The sequence below is a fragment of the Triturus cristatus genome, chromosome 10 (assembly GCF_964204655.1).
Source record: "Triturus cristatus chromosome 10, aTriCri1.1, whole genome shotgun sequence".
Lineage (NCBI taxonomy): Eukaryota > Metazoa > Chordata > Amphibia > Caudata > Salamandridae > Triturus > Triturus cristatus.
The window spans coordinates 1,196,609,647-1,196,635,410 of NC_140593.1; the positions used below are offsets into that span (position 1 = coordinate 1,196,609,647).

Genomic DNA, 25,764 nt, shown 5'->3' on the forward strand with positions numbered 1-25,764 from the left:
ACCTGGTCTGACATTCTGTGAGGGGTGTCCAACTCGAGACGAAGACGGGGTCCTTCACTCTTTCCCATCAGGTAAGGGGGTTGGATCGTCCCTAGGGGGGATTCTTAGCTCTACACCTACACACACTCTAGATATACTTAGAGTAGGGCCTGCATCGTAGGAGTACTTTAGATTACCATATTGCATATATGTCTGCATATATTCATCGCTTCAGCACCATGGTACTGTTCACTCTTTTGGTGCTTGTAATCTGCTTTATTTGGTTCCGTCTCCGAATCATTGCAGCACACGTATTTTATGCAAGAATAACATTGGTTCAATCAATATTATTGAAAACGTTCCACTGTGTATTCTCTGTATATTTCTCGGAGAACAAGTGAACATGAGTGATTAAGCGAAAGGTTCTGTACTGTTTCCACGATTCCCGAGGATTCAAGGTTGTCATGCAGAGTGGTTGCCAGAAAGTGTTTCCCCCTTGGTAAGTTAGGGGGGCTTGCAGGGGCACTGTGAGCTAGCTGGTCTATGGCCAACATATCCTGCGGGGTGTAAGGTACCAGTCTAGACACCAAGCCCATAGTTTATGTTCTCCAAAAAATGTGCAGAACCTACGGATTAGTAGGAACTACACGACAGTTCAATGACGTCTATATATTCTAGGGTTCTAGAATGTTCCTTGGTATGATGTCACATCTAGAATTTCTGGTATTTTCCTAATTTCAGAACATCCATTTTGTTGATGGTGTCTGAGTTCTCCTGTGAGATCATCCAATAACCCTTTAATTCTGAAACCGTCACTTCCTGTCATTTGACCTCTCACCCCACGGCCATACTCCGGATGAGCTAGACAGCCTGCCCCTTACGCCACTCCCCTAGTGCACCTGTTGTCAGTTCTACCTGGGACAGGGGCTTCGGCGCTCAGCGGATGTGCAGAATACACCCTCCCGCTTGAATTCTCTGACACAAAAGGGCTGAAAACAAGTTTTCCCAAAGCTGCCTGTAGATGTGCTGGAGAAAATGAAAAACGTGTGAGTGCCATGAGAAGGAGGGTGTCTGTTACTGCACGAGTCATTCCCACCTTCTCTTCTGTGCCTCTAGACATCTCCACAGAAGTCAGTCTCTTTCTCTCACTCTCTCGCCAAACAAGCACGTGCTCAAAAAGCAAATAGTTCTCCAAGCCCAGAGACGCAAAATAAGCAAAATAAATCTCTGTCAACACAGCATGGAGACATGTTTGTGGAAAAAGCCCTTTAGAAAATGGAAAATGTATCTTCTGCATTTGTGGTACTGCTCGGTGTTCACAATGTTGTCTCCCATGACGCAGAAGGTGGCTTACGAGTTCAGGGTGCTATGAAGGGTTCATGGGCACCCTGAACGAGATGGGTATTTCTAAGGAGGCCTCCACTGGTCTGGCGACATATACTGCTGGTGGCAAGCTTTAGAAACAGTCCTTGCTAGAGATTTTTGTAGCACTTGATACTTGGGTACTTGAGGTTTGCTGTGGAGCGTTGCAAGGGGGACACTTGGGGGTGACCTGCCCTGGGAATAGTTGTCATCTCAGGGATGTTTAGAAAGCGCCTCGAGTTCCCGACTCATCTCAGTGTCAAAGCTCCAAACGTGATGACTTCATCTGAGCTCTGAAGGCGGCTGGTGACCCAGAGATACTCCTCTAAAGTTGGAGTATATTGTGCTTGAGCAGTGGGAGCTTGGGGCTTGAGGCGTGGAGAATAACAGTGTGGATACCCACACACAAGTTTGCTTCTCCCCCATGTGGGTGGTGCACTTGGCATTGTGTTTTAGCGTGGACAGGTCTCTGCGTGGGGGATATCATCGTCACCACCATCTTCTTTTACGGGAACCCACATCCAAAGCACGACACAGAGCGCCGAGTCTGCCACGCAGGCTTCTGCTTGCCCGGAGTGAGGGGCTTAGAGGAGAACATTTCCCAGTAGGTTTCAAGACCACGGGTCCATGACTAACAGGGTGCGAATACCCACTTGTTACCACCAAATATCTTTGTCATGGTGTCCGCACATAGTGGGACCCCGTATACCCAAATGCACAGGGAGGGCTCTAGCGTCACTCACTGTTGATCTCCCACACATCTGTTTAAGGCCCCTTCTCCTCTACAGACCACAGATTATGAATGTCCACCAGGTCTAGAGCTGCGTCCAGAATCATCCCTTACAGAGCACGCGCTAGATGCGCTCCAGAGGACAGAAGTGACATCCGGGAACAGAAGTCCCCATAGCTGGGGACTACTGAGTTTCCCGCACAATGCAAATCCTCAGATTTGTATTAATTCACTGGATGCCAGGAACTGATGAGTGTCACAGAGATTTCTCCACAGAGGAGTGGTAACATCAATTCTCTAGGAAAAGTAGTATAAAAATCTCCAGATTTAAGAGGGCATTTATGTGGCTGGGGGTATAACCCGCGCCTCTGCTTCTCTTGCACCGGCCTGAACTGCGATGCACCAGGCCGTCTCGAAGGAATGTAGGATGACAAACATCACTTAAAATAGGAACACCCTGAGGTATATATAAGTCTCAGTACAACAAAGCAAGCCAGCATAAAATAAAAAGAACATGACTTAAGAGCTAAACTGCATACCAATTCTATTCTCCGAGCATAGAAGCCATCAAGAGGCAAAGTATTTGAAGTGCTGAAACAATATCACCCCTGTTCAAACAAGGGGTTCCAAGACAGAGAACATGCCTGATTAGATTTGTTTTTGTCATCCACCCCCGTTCGCTCAGTTCGCCTACAACCATCTGATTCTGTGGACATTTCCAGTGTGTCGCAACGCTACACCTGGCAGAGAAGGCACTCTACACTCATGATAAGAACAAAGGTCCAAGGCTTGAGCACCCCAAATCTCAAAATGTGTTAACAGAAGCATTAATGGAAGCTGTATCAGACATCCTGCACAGCAGATCCAGAATTCACACGAGGCATTAACACAATGGTGAACTGAAAGTTCATACCTCAGATCTTGGCGGGAGTAAAACGTCATCCATTGACAATTGTAAATTGAGCGCGTTTCAGCAAGCCCCTGAACCTTATGTGCCGAGTCCTGTGGTGTACTATAGCAAGTCCATTATTCAGCCCTGAATCGTTCTCTGTTGTCGATGTAGGCAATTTACACTCAATTTACACTCCTTTAGAACTTCATGACTTAATACCTAAAGAAATTCTTCGGAAACAAACGAGGTGTTGTAGTTGACACTTTGACTTCCACCCTATGCAAGGTAACACACCTCCTCAGATGGCTCAAGAATAGCAGTGATAGCTTTACTGGATACCCCCCTTCGCTTCAAGGAGGCCAAGAAGGACACCCTGACAAACTGCATCGAAGCAAGCACCAATCGCACCATGGAACTCTTCAACATAATCAGAGAGTTCTTCTGCGCTTCTGCTACTGAGAGCACCATCCGGCCTTCACAAGCTCTCGGCAGCTCTCTGGTTGACTACTACCACAACAATTTATCTGACATCTACTGCAACTGCGACCCACAACCCACCACCCAACAACAACCGACAGCACCCTCCACCACCGGCTCACCACATCGAAACCGCTCACAGTGCTGGCTACCACGGCCATCATGACCTCGATCCACTTCAAGGCACCAACGGACCCCTGCCCTCACCACATCGTCAACATTGGACAGAAAGAAATCAGCAGTGCCCTCACCGACATCCTCAATTCCTTCATCACCACGGCCACCTTCCTCGATGCATGGAAGCACGCAGAAGTCAAACCCATCCAGAAGTAGCCCTCTGCCGACCCAGCGTACTCAAGAATTACTGCCCCATCTCGCTGCTCCACTAATCTGCCAAGATCCTAGAGAAAGCCATCAACCGCCAGCACACCAACCATCTTGAAGAAAACAACCTGTTCAACACCTCCCAACCTGGCATCCTTGCAAACCACAGCACCGAGACCGCCCTGATCGATGCGACAGACGACACCAGAACCCTCCTTGACGGCAGCAAGACAGCAGCACTGATCCTCCTCGACCTCTCAGCGGAATTTGACACAGTATCCCACCACACCAACATCAGAAGACTCCACCACATTGGCGTCCAGGGAGACGCCCTCAAGTGGATCACCTTCTTCCTCACAGGATGCATCCAAATAATCCACCTACTGCCATCCACCTCAGAAACACAGAACATTATCTGCTGCGTCTACCAAGGCTCCTCCCTCAGCCCCACCTTATTCAAAGCCTGCATGACGCCCACAGACTCAACGGCTTTTGAGCTATTGACAATGGCCAGCTACTACGAACCAAAAAAAACAAAACAGAGAAGGGAAGGGAAGGAGTGACAAGAAGTTAAAAGAATTGAAGACGAAGGCACTTACGCAACAAGCATTCGCAGAACGAGGTAGATCACAGGGCCGGACAGGTTTCATGAGGGATGGCGGATGTGGGAGAGGGGTTGGCCAAGCTGATTTGACCCCGGCGCAACAGAGGATGGGATTAATCTACAATACTTGTGCCTATTGTTTCCAAGAGGGGCATTGGAAGAATGAACACCCATCATTGCAGAGCCAAGGACAGGGCACTGGGATGCAGAATGTAAGAGGCAGAGGAAGGGGTAAGGGTGGAGGACAGATATATGACAACAGTACATCTTCAACGGGTCAGACAAACTATTTTGATACGCGTAATAACGCTTATTACACTCAGGATTACACAGAGGACGATGATTTTACAGAATAGTCACAATTGGGATGGCCCAGTGGAGCATGGGGAGCAAGTGAATATACCAGTGGATCCATCATGTCCATATGTAAAAATGATGGTCAACGCCATGAAATAAAGTTCCTTGTAATTACAGGAGCCACTAAAACGTCCATTTCCCCCGGCTCCTCCTAGATGCCCCTCTTTCGGGAAGACTAGATAGATCGGTTGGATTTTCTAATTCCGTTGTGACTAGCCCTGTCTCTAATCCGTTGAATTTTACTACCGGTCCCATTACAGAACAAATGGCATTTGTATTGACCAATAAGTGCTCACTGAATTTGTTAGGGTTAAAAGCGCTGAAAATGATGAATGACACAATATATTGTACACCGAATAGTGTTTATTTGACATGTAAGAAGAACACATTTTCTAAGCAGATTGTAGCGGCAAATAAGAATATGCTACCAATAGAATTACAGGACAGAGATGGTAAGTTGTGGGCAGATGGGTCAAATGATGGAGGATATATGGACATAGATCCAGTTCACATAACTGTAAAAGGAAATGCAAAATTACCACGGATTCCTCAGTACAAAATATCTAAATAAGGAGAACAAGGATCCAAATTGGTAATTTATTATACAGAGATACATGAAGTATCTGGAAGCCCGTGTAACAGCCCTATTTTGCCTGTAGTTAAGTGGGATGATGGAACAGGACAGATAAAATGTTGATGGTGGCTGATTTGAGAGCTGTTAATAAGATAGTGGAACCTCAATACCCTGTAGTGCCTGCCATTACTGCTATGTTCTCTTCAATACCACCCTCAGCACAATGGTTTACTGTCATGGATTAAAAAAAGTATTTTTTCAGTATCCCCGTGCATAAAGATAGCCAGTACCTGTTTAGTTTCAATTTTGAAGGCAGGTCTTACATATTTTGTAGAGCACCTCAAGGGTACACAGAGAGTCCTAGCATTTATAGTCCGGCTCTTAAAAGGCAATTGCCCAATGCCAACAGGTACAGTATTATTGCAATATGTCGATGACCTATTATTAACTGCCGACACAGAACACCAATGTAAGAAAGCTACGCATGATGTCATGGCATTTTTGGCTTCACACGGACATAAAGTTTCGCCAACTAAATTGCAGTATTGTCAACAGGAGATGACCTATCTAGGTTACCTCCAGTCGAAAGGGGGGAGAAGATGATCACCGACAGAATAAAAGTGGTTCAAAATATAGCACCACCTACTACATAAGAGGATGTATGTGCATTTCTGGGTATGTTTTCTTTTTGCAGACAGTGGATACCAAATATTTCTTTGCTGTCCAAACCTTTATTGTCCTTGACGCATAAAGAGGTGGCAGATCCTGTTCGGTGCGAAACTGAACATGATAAAAGCTTCATAGCCTCAAAGGAAGCTCTTTGGAACGCACCTGCTTTGGGTGACCCTGATTATTCTAAACGCTTGGCTTTATTTGTGCCTGAAAAAGAAGGTTGTACTTTGGGTGTTTTATTGCAAAAACATGGAGAGAAGAATAGACCTTGTGCCTATTTTTCCTCAACATTGGATCCGGTAGCGAGAAGACTACAGAACTGCCTTAGAAACATTGCTGCAGCGGCTGCTGCATTAAAACACACAGACTCAATTATTCTTGGGCACGAGGTTACAGTATATGTACCTCACTCAGTAGACATTCTGTTGAACGTAACTAAGACCCAGCAGTTGGCTAATGCTAGATTGACACTTTACGAGTTAACACTTATGGCTGATAATGTTACTCTGGAACGATGTAACACCATTAGTCCAACCACCCTGATGCCTCTTCCTTTGGAGCAGTATGAGATATAACACAATTGTGCGATTGTCACTAACACTGAAACAAAGGTTCAGGTGGAACTGGTTGAAATGCCACTAATTGTTGTAGATGGCACACTCAATGTGGATGGCTCTTTTCTCACGAATAAAGATGGAACTACCTCAGCAGCATATGTCATCACCACAAATAAAACAGAAGTAGCGATGCGTATGATAGAACAAACATAAGCTCAGGCTGCCAAATTAATAGGACTGACCCCTGCATGCAAATTGTCATAGGGATTGAAAGTTATATATACTGATAGCCAGTATGCCTTCGGAGTGGCCCACAATTTTGGGAGGTAATGGACGGAGATTCATTACGTCCAGTGGGGCAAAAATACAGCATGGCCATCTTATCGCTAGGTTGTCGAATGCTATCACTGTACCTAAGAAACTTGCAATAGTGAAGTGTGTCACAACAGGAAGGTGACAGATGCAGTAGGACAGGCAAATACATTTGCAGGTGAAGTAGCCGAAAACAATGCCTTAGCTGTCAACACACTGGCATATGTAGTAACGGTTGTGGACGATGAAGGAAATACCTATGACCTCTATGCTGAAGTAAAGGAGACACAGCATAAGCTGACGAACAAGAAAAGAAAGGATGGAAGGATAGGGGCCATGTTTTCAGTGACCACTTGGGAGGTTGGGTAAGTGGGAAACTAATTACTACATGGATACTGCCAGATACCTTTGTGTTACCAATGGTCCTAATGGTACATAGCCCTACACACACTGGAGTGGATGGTATCACCAACACCATCCTAAAAATATGGGAAAACAGCAATGTGGCAAGGCAGCAGCTAATTTCTATAAAAATGGTATGGTGGGCGCTTGATACAATGTAGGACAAAGAATACCAGTACCCCAAGGCCATTTTCGAATGCCAGAATATCCTTTCGAGTGTCTTCAGATGGATTATATACAGATGCTCCTTTGTAGTGGGAAACACTATGTCTTAGTTGACAAGTACAATGCCATCAACCTTTTCTTTAGTGACACTATACAGACAAGCCAACCACACATTGATGACACCGTCTTATCTCACCCACAGCCCTATGCCGTTTCCCACTGTGGTCATCCTTCACATCCTGTTGTCCCAGGATCCACCAACATGTTGAATTCTCTCAAAGTCAACAACTGTGAGATGGTATCTTACCCTTGTCCTTCGTCAGTGCCCTCTATGAAGAAATCCTGCTACTCTACTCACCATCTTCAGTGCCTCTCTCAAGACATGTTCCTTAAACTTCTGAAGACATATCCAATCCTCCAACTTCTCAAGAAGCACACTTCTGACCCTGCTGTCATTTCCAACGACCTGCCAATCAGTCACCTACCATTCATCAGGAAGATCTCAGAAAAAGAAACTTACGCAGAACTCCAAGATCATATCAACATCAACCATCTCATGTTGGATATATACCAATATAGCTCCAGACCTTGACACAGTTAACTTACAAGTAGCTTCATAATTCATATACAACACCCTCCTGACCACAGATAAAGATGACCCCTGCATCCAAATATTGCTGGACCTCGCAGGTGCCTTCAACACGGTTGACCATCCATCCTCTTCCACAACCTAAAGTCTTGATTAGGATTCAAGATAGTTACCTTCACTGGTTCTCCTGCCTATCCAACTTACACTAGTCTGTCCACCTCTACGTCCAGAAGATCACTATCACCTGTGGTGTGTATTCCATTAGGGTTCCATCTTGTTATCCATTATCTTTAGCCTGTACATAGACCTCTGCTGGGCTCTACTCAACGATAACATCCTCAAACCTCACCAACATGCCAGTGACACAAGTCTACTTGAAAGTCTCCTCTGCGCTAGACATCCGGTGCCTCACACACTTCCTACGCCTCTCTGAAGTTCAATCCCACTAAAACAGAATTCATACTATTTGCTGAGACCAGTAGACAATAAATATTCCAAACATGGCTGAGGGACACGATCATGGATGGATTTCGGCCCCAACACTCATCCAGTGCCAAGTCACTTGGATACCAAGTCACTTGGATTCACTGTAGACATCAAACTCACACTTAAAGACAACATAAATACGAAAACATAGACAGACTGGGACCAGCTCTCTCTAATAAAGAGGTGAAAGGCTTCTTCCCAGAAAGAGACTTCAGAATTGGCATTTAGGTCCTTGTACTCTTGCATCTTGGGTGGTGGCAAACCTTTGCTCAATGGTCTCCCAGACTCCAAGCCTGTCCCCCTTAAAGAGACCCTTTAAGGGGGACAGCAAGCCTTCAAGGGCCAGAATATAATCACATCACACCCACCCTAATGGAAGCTCATTGGCTCCTCTCGCTGGTCCGTACCATCTTAAAAACCATCTTCATCATCTAAAAAGCACTGATGACTGACACACCCACCTCCTGGGCTCACAGCACACCATGAAGATGGTGGCGTTGAAGCAGGAAAAAAAACAAGTCAAGAAACCTTCTCCATCTACACAACAGATTCAAGAACGACATCTCTGTATGTACTGGGACTGCCCCAACCCTGCTCCAATAAAGGAAAAAAACAAAAGACACACTTCTGTAAAGTTACTACATCACAATGAAGTAACAGTTCAATTCCACCGTCAGAACACAGCTACCCCTTCAATCACTCGTTGACTGTATCGTTGCCTTTGGCCCTGAACGGTGCTCTGCTGCTTTTCAGCTCAGTTTACTCAATATGTATACTAAATACATACATGATTTGCACTTACCCATCCTCCAGGGTTACTTTGTCTGTGTCGAGGCTTTCCGGTATACTCCCATTCAGCATGCGACTCTCATCATCCTCCCCCCCGCCTCTCTTCTGCATCTCAATGGCGGACATTGTTAGTACAATTTGCTTGAAGAAGAGCTTGTCTGGACGTGTGTCCTTCAGTGAAGACTTAATGGTCCACGATGGAGGGGGGAGGAGGAAGCCAAAGCTACAAAGGCCTTAGGACTTTAATCTGAATCCTTATGTGAGCTGGAAAACACCTAAAAAAACAAAGAGATATGCTATTAGGCAAGCTTCAGAAAATGGACTCCACCAGGCACATGTAAAACTGTCCTTGAGACCATTCACTTGGCAAAATGAACAATAGGGGCATTTCAACTTGATTGAGGAAGTGCACACCCAACATAAACACCAGGTGCTACATTTTAATTATTACTTAATAATAATATATTCGATTTACAAAAACAATGTAATATTCATATGTTAATATGTTAAAGGAATAAACAATTTATTCAACGGTTGCCATGCACCAAGAGATTACTTTTAAACTGACACTAGAAACCAAAAACCACCAAATGAACTGCATTAGGTACATTTAAACCAGTGTCAGGAGTCATCAGCTCCACAAAACACGACACCAAGGGCACCCAAACTTAAGAAAAAAGAAAACTGCTGGATACATTTAAACCTGACCAGGGAATCATGAACTCTCTTATTCTATATCAGGGCCAGGAACCAAGAACTCGGGACAGTGCCCGAGAACTGTACCAAATGAATCCATAACACACACAGGACTCGTAAACTTTGCTTTGAAAAGATGATAACTGACTCCATCCAAACTTGATCAGGGAACTTTGACTCAGCTAAACATAAAGCCCCAGATACAACTAAACCGGATTCGAGAACCATCAACTCAGATAAATGCAAACACAAGCTACATCAAAACCCCACCTGAAGACCATCAACTGGACTAAACAAGTAACACCAGATACATGTAAATCTGACCTTAAAATTATTAATTCAGCTAAATGAACAACACAGACTATGCTAAATCTCAACCAAACCTGACTCAGCAAATCCCACTATCCATGAATACAGCTAAACATGCAGCAAGTCAATCTAAAGCGGAACCTGATTCCAGAACCATTAACTCACCACAACCAACCTCTAAGCAACATGAACGACAAAAGAACCATTTAGGCAGCAAAGCATCCAACACCGGACCCATATAAATCTCAACCAACAACCAATACCTTGACTAAATGGTTGAACCTTCTTAAATAGCCGACTGATTTCAATAACTCGCATTACTTATTTTAAAATAAATATCCCATTCCCACACAGGCTTGCCCTGCTGTCCCTCTTCACAACGTTACAGATTCTTTCCTTTGCCTTGAGTAACACAATTTTTCAAGAGAATCAGGCCTTTGGATTTTTTTTCGATTGTGCCACCCTAGTATATTCTGCATAATCGTGGATTTGCAACATAAATCATATTCAGCTGCACAATCAGCAGGTTTGCACAGAAAAATATTTTACATTAAAACGGATCACAAGGTGTCTGTGGAATGCAGGACCGCCCCTGGCACTGTTCAATTTGTATATGTTCCTTGCTATAGTCACACTTTAAAAATTGTATAATTTCCCCCAAACAGTGCTATGCCCGACGGTCTCCGGCTTACGATGCTTTGGAAAAAATGCCTCATGTTTTTCGTTAGCAAAGAAACCAAAAACCTACATATCTCAGACAGGGCGGTGCGAATGAATCATTCTACCCACAAATATATTTGGCTCCTTCCTGATTAAAAATCATGTTTGTATTGTGAGTGTGAGTGAGTGAGTGAAATAGCTTTATTTCGACAGTTTTGTCATAAAAGCACAACAATACAACACATATCGCACAATAAATAACAAATAATACATTACTATCACAAGGTAAAAGCTTATTAAATTCCATATACTGTCTAATATTAAAAAGTTATAAAAAGAACACATTACTGTAACAACTGTTTCCTTGCGGTTCTTATCCTCCAAGCCCAACCCAAAAATTTAGCCATACAACAGGCAAAAAAGGGACAGGCATCTGAGCGCAATATGCGTAAAGCTTCCAAATGTGATCCTGTGCCTAGTCTCCTACATAGAGGCTTCAACCATCTCGACCTGGGCGCAGAGTAAGCATGGCACTCAAACAACAAATGAGCTATAGACTCCACCCTTGAGTCACAAAAGGGGCAATAAGGAATGGTTTGGAATGGAGGTTTCCAAGTAGACGTGAAAAATCCTAGAGGAAGAACACCCACCCTGAATTTAAAGTATAGTGCTCTGTTACCCGGGTTAAGGATTAAGTCCAGGTAAGGTTCTCTAAAAGGGATCTCCTTAACTAGCAGGAACTGGGCGACAGATTTGCAATGATTAGGGTTACGCAACCTCTCATTATCCACCCAGAGCCAATAAATCTTCTTAAGCATTTGTTTTGAGGGTGCTGTTCTGTTGACCCAAGCCTCTCCTAAGCCCAGCTCGTAAAGAAGTCGCTTAACCTCCCTGAGCCAGATTACCTTATACCAGCCAGATAAGGATAAAATTTCGCTGAGGGCATCTGCATAGCTACTCAATTCAGGGACGTTCCATATCCTGGCCCATAATAAAAGGGGACGTAGCCTAGCTTGCTCGGAAATTGGGCGTGTGCCTGCATCTAGCAAGAGAGGAATTGTGGGGGTGCTTTGGGGTAACTTCATAAGATCTTTATGGAAATTATTTTCAAGGTGTGTCAAGATGTCAACTCTTTGTGTACCCCACAGTTCCGCACCATACAATACTGCACTCACCACCCTTGCCCTGTAGATATCAAGTGGTGCCCCAATAGGTTTTAAAGCGGAGGCACGTTGTTCCTTGAGCAGGGCCCCTGCGACCCTCTTATAGGTCAAAAACACCTTTTGGTGGTGCGCCTTCCAACTCATATTAACACACAGTCGAAATACCTAGGTAGTCGAATTCGTTGACTCTATCAAGAGAGACAGAGTCCAGGGTAGGAGGAACAACCACTTTCCTGGGAGGGTTAAGAACAAGGAATTTGGTCTTGCTTATGTTTATAGACAGGCCCTTGGTATCACAAAAGGCCTTAAAGCTAGAAAGCAACTTTTGGATACCTACTGGTGACTTTGAAATTAGGAGGGTATCATCCGCAAAAAGGAGCGTAGGAACTTTCCTACCAGCCAAGGATGGTGCATCTGACGGCTGTTGGAGCAGATGGCCCACCACTCCGTTAACATAAAGAGAGAACAGAGTGGGGGCAAGCACACATCCCTGGCGGACGCCCCTATCTACGGAAATACGAGATGTCTTCTCCCCCTGGGTACCCCATCTAATCTGGGCAAAGTTGCTATCATGGAACTTTATGAGCAAGGCCAACAAATAGGGAGGTAAACCCAACCTACCTAAGACATTCCACAATTGGACTCGAGGGACCAGGTCGAAGGCAGTTCGCAAGTCTATGAAGACTAAATACAAGCTGCCCCCGCCCAGCACGACCACTTTCCAGTATATCATTAAAAGGCGAAACGTCTGTTCGATGGTGCCCATCCCTGATCTAAAACCTGCCTGGAAATCTGACAGAACCTGATTTTCTTCAACCCATTGCAGGATCCTGCCTAGTATCACTTTGCCCGCAACCTTTTGAGATGAGTCAAGCAGGCTAATAGGGCGATAATTGGCTGGGTCGTCCCGACAACCTTTTTTAAAAATAGGGACGACCTCAGCGCCCCTCCATGAGTCAGGGAGAGAACCTCCCAACACAGCCTCATTCAAAAGTGTGGCAATTAATCTACTCCACGGTAATGGATATTTTTTCAGCAAGTCGCCCGGAATACCATCCGGTCCAGCAGCCTTATTAGATACAATACAACTGATTGCCCTTGCAACTTCCTCAGTGCTGAAGGGGCAGGCAATGATGGGAATCTCGGCTGGTAAGCTGACGAGAGGGCCCATGTTTAGGTGGGATTCCCCACTATGGACAGAGTACAGTTTGGAGAAGTGGGCAAACCAGAGATCACCCGGAATGTTACAAGTAAACTGGGAATCAAGAGGTTTGTCCCTAGCTCTCAGCAGATCCCAAAACCCCTTGGAGTCCTTCCTGGCGCTTGCCTCCACTAGGTCCCACCAAAAACTGTAATCGTGGGCCTCCCTCGCCTCCGCCACAACTTTTTTATAGAATTTCCTCGCCAATCTAATATTGCCTGGAACCTTACTTTTCATGTTTGTATTGTAAAACTCTCCGAACAGCAGCGAGTTAACACGGGATATTACAACTTGAGGAACTCCAAACATTCACGATCCCCTTTAAGACCTGGTGTGTTGATTCTGAAGAGCGTCTGCTAGGGGGGCATTTGCACATTTCATATTTATTGTTCATTCTATTCTAGACGGGGGGTTAAAGTCGGAGAGGGGTGCTTCCAGAAACTCCACTTTGTGAACACAGAATACACCTGACAATGGGGTACAGATTCTAAACAATACCTTGGAGAAACTTTTATTACTAGAATTGTAGATTTGTCTCCAGCAGAATTGAACACCGTAAATGCTTCACAAAAACTATTTTAGTGTTGAAAGCACAGAGCACCTTATGAATATCATGGTATTCCTGTGCTTCCATTCAAAGCATAAAATCAAAAGTAATAATTGGGTAAAAAGGACATTTTGGATACCACCCACTGAATTAGCAGATATTTAAGACTGCATTGACTAAACCACAGAAATCGATTTTGTAACACCAAATATGTGATAAAATGTAATTCTTTCTAAATTATCAAGCAACAGATTATGCAGCATAATCATATTTTCTCAACTCATAATCTGGTGATGGCCATAATTCCATTGCCAAGTTGGCCGGCAAATGGTGGGCAATGCACAGGTACAGAAGGAGGTGGTGGAGGCTTCAGTGAATGTACAGATTCCACACAATGACTCAATATTTCTTCTAAAAGTAATTTTTCTTGTCTTCTACTGGTGCCTGGAGCTGTGGAAGTCACCACAGTGGGAGTAACCATAGGGGAAGTACTCACGGCCAAAGAGCTCATGGTGTGGAGAAGACCAGCTGTATCATCCGCATGCCACCAGTTACAAAGGCTACCACAAACCAAACAACAAGCATTTGCAATGCAATAGGTCTCGCATTAGTAAAAGTTTGAGCTTTTGGCGTTGCAAATAATAATGCAACACCAATAGCTCTAATTTTTAGTAATGCGAGGCCTATTGCCAACAGACAGCTACACAAAAATAACGATGAACACAAAAATCACTCTCAATAGAAAGCAACAAGCTCCAGACTCCAATGCCAAACAATTGCTTAACCTCAGGATGACGGGGTGCCAGGTCGAACATTCGCAAAATGTTTCAGTTACTCTCTCCATCTCGACGGCAGGATACAGTATTGTTGCATAATAACAAAATAATTAATCATAAATAATTTGTAAAACGTGAAAACTTGTGCCGTGGTTGCGTTGAAAGGTGGGCCAGGCGTTCCTCCAGTGATTGCGGCCTTCAAATGCACAGGATGTCTTTTTAATTCAACTGCTGATTAATATATTTAAATTCAATTAAAGAAACGAAACAAAAAGCTGAATGCTGGCAGTACTGACCCAGCCTGAATCGTCCGGGGACGCGTGTAGGTTTCCAAGAAATTTTTGTTCTATTTACTGCTGCGCTGTGAAAGGCGTTAACGAAGGGGTTGTGTGGTGCCCGAGGAGGATTCTTAGATCTTAATCATAAAAGCCTTACGCACGCACACCCAGATTGACTTAGATAGAGTGGCACAGACATCCATGCCCATGCACTTTTAAAGAAATACACAAACCCGCACACTCAGCTAGAAGGGAATTCACACACAAAGGCGGCCAAAAAGATTACATTATGGACTTGGCCCATTTAGAGGTGCTGGCAATGGTAAAATCGACCGAAAATTATGTTTTTACTAAATGTAAATGCAGGTACGTAGCTTCAGATGGGCTGTTTGGGCGGGACACCCCCTTATGATTTCTCAGTCCGGTCATGCTGCGAATTGCCATGCCAGGGTGCAAGGCGAGCGATCAATGGGCAGGTACCGCCGCCATGGCACCTCATTTACGAAGAGTCAAGAGAACAGTTAATGCAATTTACAACCAGCTCTGATAATATGAAAAGACAAGCGTGACCAAGGCGGACCGCACTGAAAGCGGACCACGCTGAAAATAAAGATACACAATACCATCACAAAACACATGCCAGCAGGGGGGCACCCACCTTCCTGCGCAGCCACAGCTGGCCGGTAAGGATCGCCAGCAGGGTGGGGTCAGGCTCCTTCACACTCACGCACACATGCCAGCACGGGGTGTCAGGCCGATCACGTGCACATGCCAGCAGGGGGTGTCAGGCTCGTTCCAACTCACTCACACATGCCAGCAGGGAGGTGCCAGGCTCGTTCACACTCACTCACTCACACATGCCAGCAGGGGTGTGCCAGGCTCGTTCACACTCACTCACACATGCCAGCAGGGGTGTGCCAGGCTCGTTCACACTCACACATGCCAGCAGGGGGTGTCCGGCCGATCACTCTCACATGCCAGGAGGGGGTGGGGAGGGTGTCTGCCAGGGGCACCCACCTTCCTGCGCAGCCTCAGCTGACCGGTAAGGATCGCCAGCAGGAGCATCTTGAGCAGCAGTGTGTTCTCCATCCTCGTGGCCGTGCGAGGGCTGCTCTCTGCCGAGGGTCACCGAGCAGTGCGTGGCTGCGCTGGGAAGAGGCACTAGGTAGTCAAAGGGGGGAGGAAGGTGACTCAAAGGGCAGGGAGTAAGACAAAAGGGGGTCGAAGAGGAGGCAGGGAGAGGAGGGGAGAGAGCTGCGAGGGAGGAAGAGAGGGGGCCTCAACGGGCGGGAGAACCTGAGCGTGGGCTGAAACGCCGGAGTGAGGGAAAGCGAAAGCACGCCATGCGCGCGTTGAGGGATACGCATGCACTGGCTGAGGGCGGCTGGTGCGTGTGTGTTTGTTGGCGCAGGGGGCGTAGAACTCGGCGAAGCAGGCGCTGCAGGAGTTCAGCAGGTGAGAGCAGGCCGAGTCGGAGTACAAGATGACCAGCGGGTCTTCCCGGGAGTACATGCCGGCCTAGCGACTGCGAAATATTCGTTGTTGCTTTGAATTGCGCTTGCATTAGTGGTTTGCCTACCAGGCACTAGGACCGGGGGCTTATGCCGATATGTTAGCTGCCTGAGGACTGCCCCAGGGTAGCCAGCGATGGGGGTGGCTGGCCCGCTTTGGATTACACTCGGGCAAGACTGCCCGCGAGTTCTCTCCTCGCTTCCCCCTTCAGCCAGACCGGGTTTCCTGACAGCCGGGATCACAGATCCTTTATCCTGTCCCTAGGGGGGGTGATAGCGCGACGGCCTAGGGGTGCAAGGCACACTACACGCGTTGTGTAGAGCAACACAACATAATGGCTAGAGCGTGGGACTTTGAAGCTGGGGAATCCAGTTCGAGTCTCGGCACCGACCCTCAAACATTCGGTGATTCTGGGCAAATCGCCTAGCTCCCAGCGCTAAAAAGGAATGGGCCCGCTTGTTTACGCTTGAATGAAGAAAGCAGTATAGGGCGCCCTGAGCACCAACCCTCCCGTTCGCTATTAGCGGATGTAGCGCGGCATGTAGTATGACGGAGAGCGCATAAGGCTCAAACCTGTTAATATGTACACATTGAAATGGCGCAAGGGGCGCGAGCACTGGAGTTCGAGGGCTAGGTAATTACCGCAGCATGTGGGTACCAAGGTACAGGTGGCGCAGGTCCATCGTACCTCTCTGGTGTGGTTCTTGTATTTTTACCGCTGCGCCATAGCCATAGTTCAGGAATTGAGAGGGGCCCGAGTCTTTATGAGCGCGTTCACAAAGAAACTACTGCCTCGAGCCTAATTAACACGGCACCAAGCACCAGCTGTACACGTTACATGCAAGCGCCAAAAGCCCTGCGGATGCCCAAATGCTGCGTTTTTAACGAGTGAATGTTCACGAAAGTGAAACTGCATGCTGACTTGCGAGGGAAGGGGGACAGGAGATGTGCACGCCGCGTGGCTGTAAGCGCGTACACCAACTCAAATCCGCCAAGAGCCTGCGCGTGCCCATCTCCTGTCCCACTTCCGAGGCAAGTCAGCAACAATAGATCTCGCTGGCGACAGCGCTTCGCGCTGCGTTCGCCAGGCGAGACCTAAAAAAGGCATATAAAGGGGCGGAGGAGCATACTGCCAGTCTGCAGTGTGTACCAATATGTTACCTTTTCCTAGAATTGATTATTAGTGACTGCAGGATAGGATGGGGGACCCCACTGCTGAGTAAAAGAGGTATCCTGGTGTTGGTGGAGGAATGATTTTAAGTTGCTGAGGCTGAATATTTTTGGACATTCTTGTGGGGCTTTCCACCTGGGATCTGCCGGGAACACTAGCAACCTGTAATTATTGGACCACAAGCCGACTGCGGTTAGCAACACCCACAGTTGCTACGAGGTTTTAGGCAATGAAGAAATATAAAGAGGTGTTGTGCCTCTTCATTAAATTGACAGAGGGCATAAGTCTCCCCCAGACTCTGAAGCCTGTGCTATCACTGATGATGAAGAGGATGTATCTTAAGGTGCTATGGCCCACATTATGAGTGGGATCCTAATACTGAAACAGTAGTTTACTTTACACCCTAATTGATATTACCCGGCTCGCACTCACAGACATTGTGCTATAACCACCATAGCGGACCAATCCACCAAGTGAAACCTGGGAGAATTTGTTCTTACAAAAAGGCAGGAATTTGGGAACATCATGCAGTAACACCGATTTCCTCATGTCATTCTCAATTTCCACATGTTATTCCCCATTCGATAGGTGTCCTATAGATTACTCATAATCCTGCGAATGCACGTTGCATTTACTAATATTCACTGATAGTATTCCTGTAGTTGTAAGATGTGCCTATGGGGTCCCCAGAGTTACTAAAGCAAACTTTCATTCTCTTCCCACCCAAACACCTGTATGGGACGGCTGAAACTGGGCTGTGCATTGGGTGACCTTGTTTTTAAGAAGTTGGTCACAAACGTAGGGCTGACAACAAGCAGGACAAGTGAATGGCTCTATAAACAGAGAGCTGAGCCCTCCCAAGCTTCTGTGCTGAAGTTCACCACGAGGACAGTGGGACTTTATGGCGCAACACACCTTTGCTGTTCTCCAATACACAACTTTGTGTTTTGAAAACAAGCAGGAGGTGCTATGCACTGGGACAACTCTGTCTTCTGAAGAGTTAGTTATATAAGAGTTAGGTTGGCAGTGGGCGTTGCAAAGCACTCAGCCCAAGCACAGCCCTTCCAGTATGCTTCCCCCTTGCAAGGTGGGTATAACCACAGGTCGCGGGGAAAGAGTGGTGCCATCAGGCTCCTATCTCTGTTCTCCAAAGAGAAGCCCACCATAGGGTCCAATGCCCGCGCCCACTACAAGATCTAATATAATAATAGTTTAATTTCTAAAGCGCATGGTTACTCCCAAAGACGTGTCCCAGCGCGAAATATCTGTTCTCACTTGGGACACCAACTTTGGACTCTTATATCTGCCCTCAGTGGGACACTAACTACATGCTCTAATATTTATCCTCAGAAGACTCTAACATCAGGACTCAAGACAGAAACCCATGGGCTTGAATGTCTACCCTCAGGGAGAGGTCACTGTAGGCGCCATTATCAGGCCTCGAACGAAATGCATACACCTTTTCTGATATGGCCTCAGAAGAGAAGCCCATTATTGGTTGGAATAAATTCCCACAGGCTATTATTGGCTCAAATACCTGCCCATAGACCAGAAGAGAGTTCTACCAAAGACTTTAATATCTGCCCAAAAATAAAAGCTATTATTTTTTATTAATACCTGCCCACAAAAGAGAAAAGATGTCTACCGCAGACTCTAATATCTACCCACAGAATAAAGAGCTATTATTTTTTATTAACACCTGCCCACAAAAGAGAAAAGATGTCTACGCAGACTCTAATACCTGCCCACAGAATAAAAGGCTATTATTGGCCCACAGAAGAGAAGCTAAAACAGCCATCTCTGCCCCCAGGACAGATGCCCACTAACTTACTCCTCATTGTGAATGTTCCACATTGCATCGCCGCTCGAAGCATCTGCTGTACAAGTGAACAACAATTACAAGCAAAACCAGAACAACCATCAACCATCAGTGAATGAGGCAAACCCAAGAATAATCATGCCAGGGCCACATGTTTAGGAGGCTACAGGCTGGGAACATATAAACTAATCATGTGAGTCTTTACCAGTCGGTGGAAGAACAGCAAGGAGGGGTTACATTTCAGGTGAGTGGGAAGAAAGACCCAGAAGGCTGGGGCGGCTATAAAAAGGATGGGTGCTGAGCAAGGAAGGCTCTGAATGGAAGAGGTGTGGCGCCGCGGCCAGGGCGACTGACTCTGGAATCTGGGGATCCCGGTTCGATCCCTGGCACCGGTGGCAGATTAGTCCAGCACCATGTGACTCTGGGCAATAGCTTGCTTAATCTTCCCGACGGCCCCCAGCGCCTAGAGACCCTTACGGGTGATTGTTTGCGCTTTACAAATGTGGATTATTATATTATTATTAAAAATGGAGGCCTTCGCTCCAGTACCCTCCTTTGCTGCCACAGATTGTGTTCAGATGTAGGATGTCATTCTTGGCTCCCTAGGAAGCCAATGTGATGTGCAGATGACACAGGAGGTCTTCTTTTTATGGTGCTACTTATCCCAGTGCTAGGGTGTCGGAGCGCTTTACATCGCACAGAGAGGCACCATTAATTATACACGCGTGCAAATCAATGTACAGGAAATGTTACATACGACAATGAGGAATATAAGGTGTAGGAATCGCATATCATCCAGACTTACAGACATTATTTGTTAAGAGGGAAACACAAAGACAGGATAGAAGACGTATCACAGTGATTGTAGTAACACGATTGTTTACTTCTCAAAAGAACCTTTTTTTGCAATCTTAGACTAAACATATTGAGAGAAAAACAAGGATCTAAACCCATGACTTACAGTCCGCAAGCAACTCCTTGATGGCGGTAAATAGATCACTGCGCTATATTAGAAGGATTGCAACTTAAGAACTGGAAGTTTCAAAGGGATCTGTATCAAGAGAAGTAGCCCACTCACATGATGTGAGCCTGTGTCAATTAAAAAACACAATAAAAATGTGTTTAAAAAAAAAGAGAAGTAGCCCACTTGTCTATCTACATAAAAGCCAAATCTGTGATCTGCATGTTACATACACCATGTGCACATCAACCCTCTATGCTACTTTATTAGTGAAAACTGTAACTGCATAACAAAGATCTCTCACTGTAATGTAGGTTTTCTCCCAGAGATCTTACTGCTATCATAAACCCCTCAAACTCGCGATATTTTCAAATGCAGCCTCATTGTGACCAATTAAGCAGGCTTGAACAGATTTACTGTCACCTATAACCTCCTTGCCAATTTCTTTGCAGCAGATTGAAAAAAAACAAATCTATAAATTGACTGCCAGACTCTGCTTTTCAAGTTCTGCACCTCGTGACTCCACCCTCTTTCCTCTGCCACACCTTGACCCCAATGTTCAGGTTCCCACAGTATTTTTTTCCCCATCCCAGCAGAGCTGGCAGCGCCTTCTCCCGCTCTCAGCAGTTCTGCATTTCTCGTGGTGCTGGCAGGCGGGGTCGCACACTATTGTCTGGCCCAGGGCCATGTGGGCTGTTCCACGGGGAAGTAAGCAAACCTGTCCCCGTTCAAACAGAGCTGGCGGCTCAGGCCCTCCTGGGCCAACTCTCTCGTGCAGAGTTTACTCAAGCATTAGTGAGGTCTCAGTACAAGCATGCAGCACCTCATTTGAGCAACCCCCTCAGCAGACTAGTCATGCACAGGTGTGTGCGACAGGCATGTAAGCATGGAGGTAGAAGATGGTGGGAGAGAAACAGAGGAAAGCCTTCACGCCTGCACTTGCAGCCCTCACCAGGTGCAAATCGAGTCCCTTAAAAAGAAGGTCAGGAGCCAGATTTCAAGGACACTTCTGTTTTCCGGGTCGGATACTGTAGGAAGGGGACTTTGTATATACTACACCAAAGTAAGGTATAGTGTGCACTTAGTCCAGGGAGTCCCCAGAGGTATAGCAGAGGCTAAATTAAGTAAGCACTAACAGCTCTGTTACGCATTTATTGTATTCACTCAATCCAGACTGATGGCACACACTCAGAGACTGAATACAGACCAATTGGATAAGTTTAAAAAAGGTAAACTTATGTTTTAATTTAGAACCAAGAAGGACTTGGCACAGGTAAGTAAAGTATACTCTCAATGCGGGACTTCATAAAGAAATGCAGTTATGATTGAATTGTGCAATAGTTACAGGTTGGTACTGATTCAGAGGCAGTTTACGTTGCACCATAATTACTTTTAGAATTCGTTTCTGCTACTTTTAGATTACTTTGAGTACTGGGGGTGGAATGCCTGGATACCACACAAAAGGATCTCACAATACACGGTAAGTAAGACTTTTCTTTGCTTGAGTTAAAGTTACTGTTTTTCTCATACAACACAACAGTTCAACACTTAAAACATTTTAGGCCCAAAATCTCATAACATGGGTTTCCTATGGGAAAAAATGGTTATTGGTTTCACATGTAAGTAAACTTCTTACAAGTGGGAGTTTTGGGGGTTAGGACCAAGGTTCTCCAAGGTCCAGGATGGCAATCAAGCTGCAGCACTGGGGCGGCCGGGTACAGAGTGCAGGGGCCCAATGTTAGCCAATGAGGCTAAGGGGACCTTGGGTTAGGGGCTGCTTACGAGCAGGCCACTCGGGTGTGGGAGCAAAGCTCCTCAGGTTGAGGTCAGCACTGCAGGGGCCAACAACCAGCACAGGAGCTGCACCACCACAGGCACTGTTGCGGCCAGGTGTAGGGTGCGAAGAAGACGTTGGGGTCTCTGTGCTTCTCAATGAAGACCTTTGAATAAGCAAAGTTGCTGCAGGCTTGGGCAGGAAGACTTCCTGAAGGCGACCACCGGCTGGAGAGGTAAGTTGGGATGCCTGGACACCAACAGTTGGGCCACCCAAAGCCATAGAACGTCGGGTGCAGTGGAGTCTTCTGGCGTGGGGTTTTCTTACCAGCTCCGGTCGCAGTCGGGGGGACCCTTCAGGTTAAGGCTGTAGGCATCGTCCTGAAGCTTGAGGGAGGACGTGGATCACCAGATCCCAGGTCAGGATCGCTGGGGAGACCTCCTTGAAGTGTTGGGCCAGTTGAACTCGGGCCATGGGCGTTGGGTGCAGAGTGGTGCAGATTCGCCGGAATCCGGATTCTGATCTTCGAGTCTTTGGGGAGCAAATCCGGTACTCACGGGAGACAGAGTCTGTAAGGTGAGTGCAGGGCAGGTCCTCCAGGCTCTGGGGGGCTGCTGGCTGCTGGCTGCTGGACATGCCGGTTTCTTTGCTGTAGGCAGTTCAGAGTCGGGACAAGCCGGTAGGGCTGGGGCCAAAGCAGTAGGTGTCCTCTTCTTCCTGGGTCAGCACGGCTCTTCGGTCCTTTCTTCCTCTAATCTGAGGAGGCAAGGTTCAGGGTTGCCCCACAATACTAGATTTAAGGGTGTTAAAGGGATGTGCAGGTCAGGACAATGGGTCCCTTCCTTGGGGTGGGTATGCCCCCTATTATGCCACCCTCCAGTGGGAGGGAGCATGAGCCTCTCCCTAATTGGCTGAGTCTTCAAGATGGAGGGGACTGAGATGTGTGTTCCACCTCACCTTCCCCACCCAAGGGGTAGGGTTGGCAAAGGTGGGCACCTCTCTTCCTAACTTGGTTTTCCCGACGATTCTACCACCCAAAGTGGGGGCCAGAACTGGTGGGAGCCAGTTGCTGGGGGAAGCAAAAGGCAGAGACAGCTTCCAAAGGCGGCAGGCCTTTGATGCTTCCCCTTTGTGGACTCAGCCAATCCTGGTGGCAGAGGCATGACACCTTTGCTCAGGATGGGCTTTGTTTCTGGACCAAGAGAGCGGAGGCGTTTTACCAAGGGAACCAGAAACCTGTCTGGTGGTGACAAATGGCGGACAGCCATTCAGGAAACACACAAGGGCTCGTCATTTTTCAGGGGGCATCTCTAAGAATGCTTTTGAGTGCATTTTACATTCAATCCCACACTGGCATCAGTGTGGGTTTAATGTGCTGAGAAGTTTGCTACCAAACTTCCCAGGTTTTAGTAAAGCCATTATGGAGCTGTGGAGTTCGTAATGACCAACTCCCGGGAAACATCGTTTACATCGCATTCACTACAACGCGATGCTGTTACATCGCGGTCGTTACAACGAACGCGATGTAACCACGCGATGCCATTACAACGCAAGTCTTTACATCGACTTGCGCTAGATGGCGTGCTAACATTACAAATAGTGTAGTTTACTATCCCAACACCTTCCCTACTGTTAAGTGGACTGGAGTTGTAATAGTAAATTACGCTTTTCTAATGTTAGCACGCCATAGCGCAAGTCGATGTAAAGACTTGCGTTGTAATGGCATCGCGTAGTAACATCGCAGTCATTGTAACGAATGCGATGTAACTGCACGCGTTGTAATGACTTGCGTTGTTACGTCATACATCCCCAACTCCCAGACCATATACTCATTATGTCTTTACTACACTTACAATGTCCAAGAATGGACTTATACGCTGTAGGGGTACAGGCCTCATACTACTGTACCCTCCCTCAAGGGCTAGTGCACCCTGCTAGAGGGGTGGCTTACCTAGGCCACAGACAGTGGGTTTCAGGCATGGCACACAGCGAAGTGTGCCATGTCGACTCTTCACTTTACTCTGCACCAAAACATGCAGCCTGCAAGGGCAGTGCGTGGGTGTTAAGGCACAGGCCCCTAAGGGTGGCACAACCATGGCTGCAGTCCTCAGGGGCTTCCCTGGTAACACTGATCTTGGTACCCATGGTATCTTTTACAAGGGGCTTACCTGTGGCCAGAGATGTGCCAATGGTAGGAACAAAGGTACAGTCTTGGGAAAGAACACAGGCCCTGGGAACCTGACTCAAGTCAGGCTGAATCAGAGGTCAGTCAAAAAGTGGGGGGTATAACCATGCAAAAAGAGGCACTTTCCGAAGGATACCTTTATCCAATCTACCCACTGACAGCTTCAGTGAACTTCTCACACTGCACCCGTCAAGTGCAAAACACATGCAATTGTGTCTTCTAGTATTTCCAAGGTGAAGCTCGTTCCAGACAGTGACCGTTACAGAAAAGGTAAAAAAAAAAAAAGCTCTCCTGATGCTGTCGGGCATGTTGGTTAAAGAGATCACTTGTAAAGGCTGGACTTGATGATTACTTCAGACCCCAGAGACATTATTTGTCTTGACCATTGAGGCAGGCTCCAGAGACATTAGTCGGCTCGGCCATTAGGGCAGGCTCCAAATGCATTATTCGTCTCGGCCATTGGGGTAGGCTCCAAAGACATTAGTCGGCTCGGCCATTAGGGCAGGCTCCAAAGACATTACTCGTCTCAGCCATTGGGGCAGGCTCCTTAGACATTATTTGTCTTGCCTATTGGGTCAGGCTCCTTAGACATTATTCGTCGCGAAAGACATTATTCGTCTCGGCCATTGGGGCAGGCTCCTTAGACATTATTTGTCTTGGCCGTTGGGGCAGGCTCCAGAGAAAAAATTCACCTTGACTATTGGGGCAGGCTCCAAAGACATTATTCGTCTTGACTTCCTTGCACCTCCTCATACATGGCAAATTACTAAAAGATCTTAAATATGCAGTTTTCTTACATTGAAGGACCTAAACGGTCACAGTTAGCAAAAATGTTTCCAAGTCAATTTTCATGCAATGTACCTTAATGTTCTATTTGGTGCTAGTTGCAAACCTGCTCCTATTAAAGTAGAGCAGCTCAGTTGATGCCCCTTCAGGACAGATGCCTTCCTTTTTTTCTGTACAGAAAATGTCTTCTCCGAAGAGGACACTTTTCCTGCCCCTGAGTCTAGAACTGTTCCCAGCAAAGTGGCCCTCCTGGAAATAATCAGAAAAAGTCTTCCTCCAAATCACTAAACTGAGCTGATGAAGTTGTCAGTTATGACCTTGAGGGATTGAAATTCTATGCTCGACTGATCAGCCAGTCGTGAGAGTATGGGCAGATAAAGATGCCTTGTGTCCAGGGATGACCAGGCCCCGTTGCAATGCATTTAGAGAACACTATCGAGGCTGGCTTCAAGCCAGATGGTGAGACCTGAACTGATAAACCAGAAGCCATCTTAGCCCTTCAAGCATTTCCTGCGTGAAAGCTGTATCCAAATATGGAAATAGACTTCTCAGAAATCCACTTTAAAGAACCCATCACACTTCTAGATGGAAGGATTTTTTCCTTTAACGTCAGTTTTCTGAATGTTTATGTTTTGATGATTCTGTTGACAATTTC

At 46.4% G+C, this 25,764-nt stretch overlaps 1 protein-coding gene across 5 annotated transcripts in view; it reads right to left on the reverse strand.

The window, feature by feature from the left end:
• SLC38A5 (solute carrier family 38 member 5) overlaps positions 1-25,764 on the reverse strand; it is a 419,077-nt gene that overhangs the window by 116,913 nt on the left and 276,400 nt on the right. For all 5 annotated transcript variants that reach the window (XM_085629632.1, XM_085629635.1, XM_085629633.1 and 2 more), the window contains one exon: positions 9,285-9,546. In XM_085629632.1, the coding sequence (XP_085485758.1) occupies positions 9,285-9,397 (113 nt within the window). In that variant the 5' untranslated portion in view covers positions 9,398-9,546. The remainder of the gene's footprint in view (positions 1-9,284; positions 9,547-25,764) is intronic.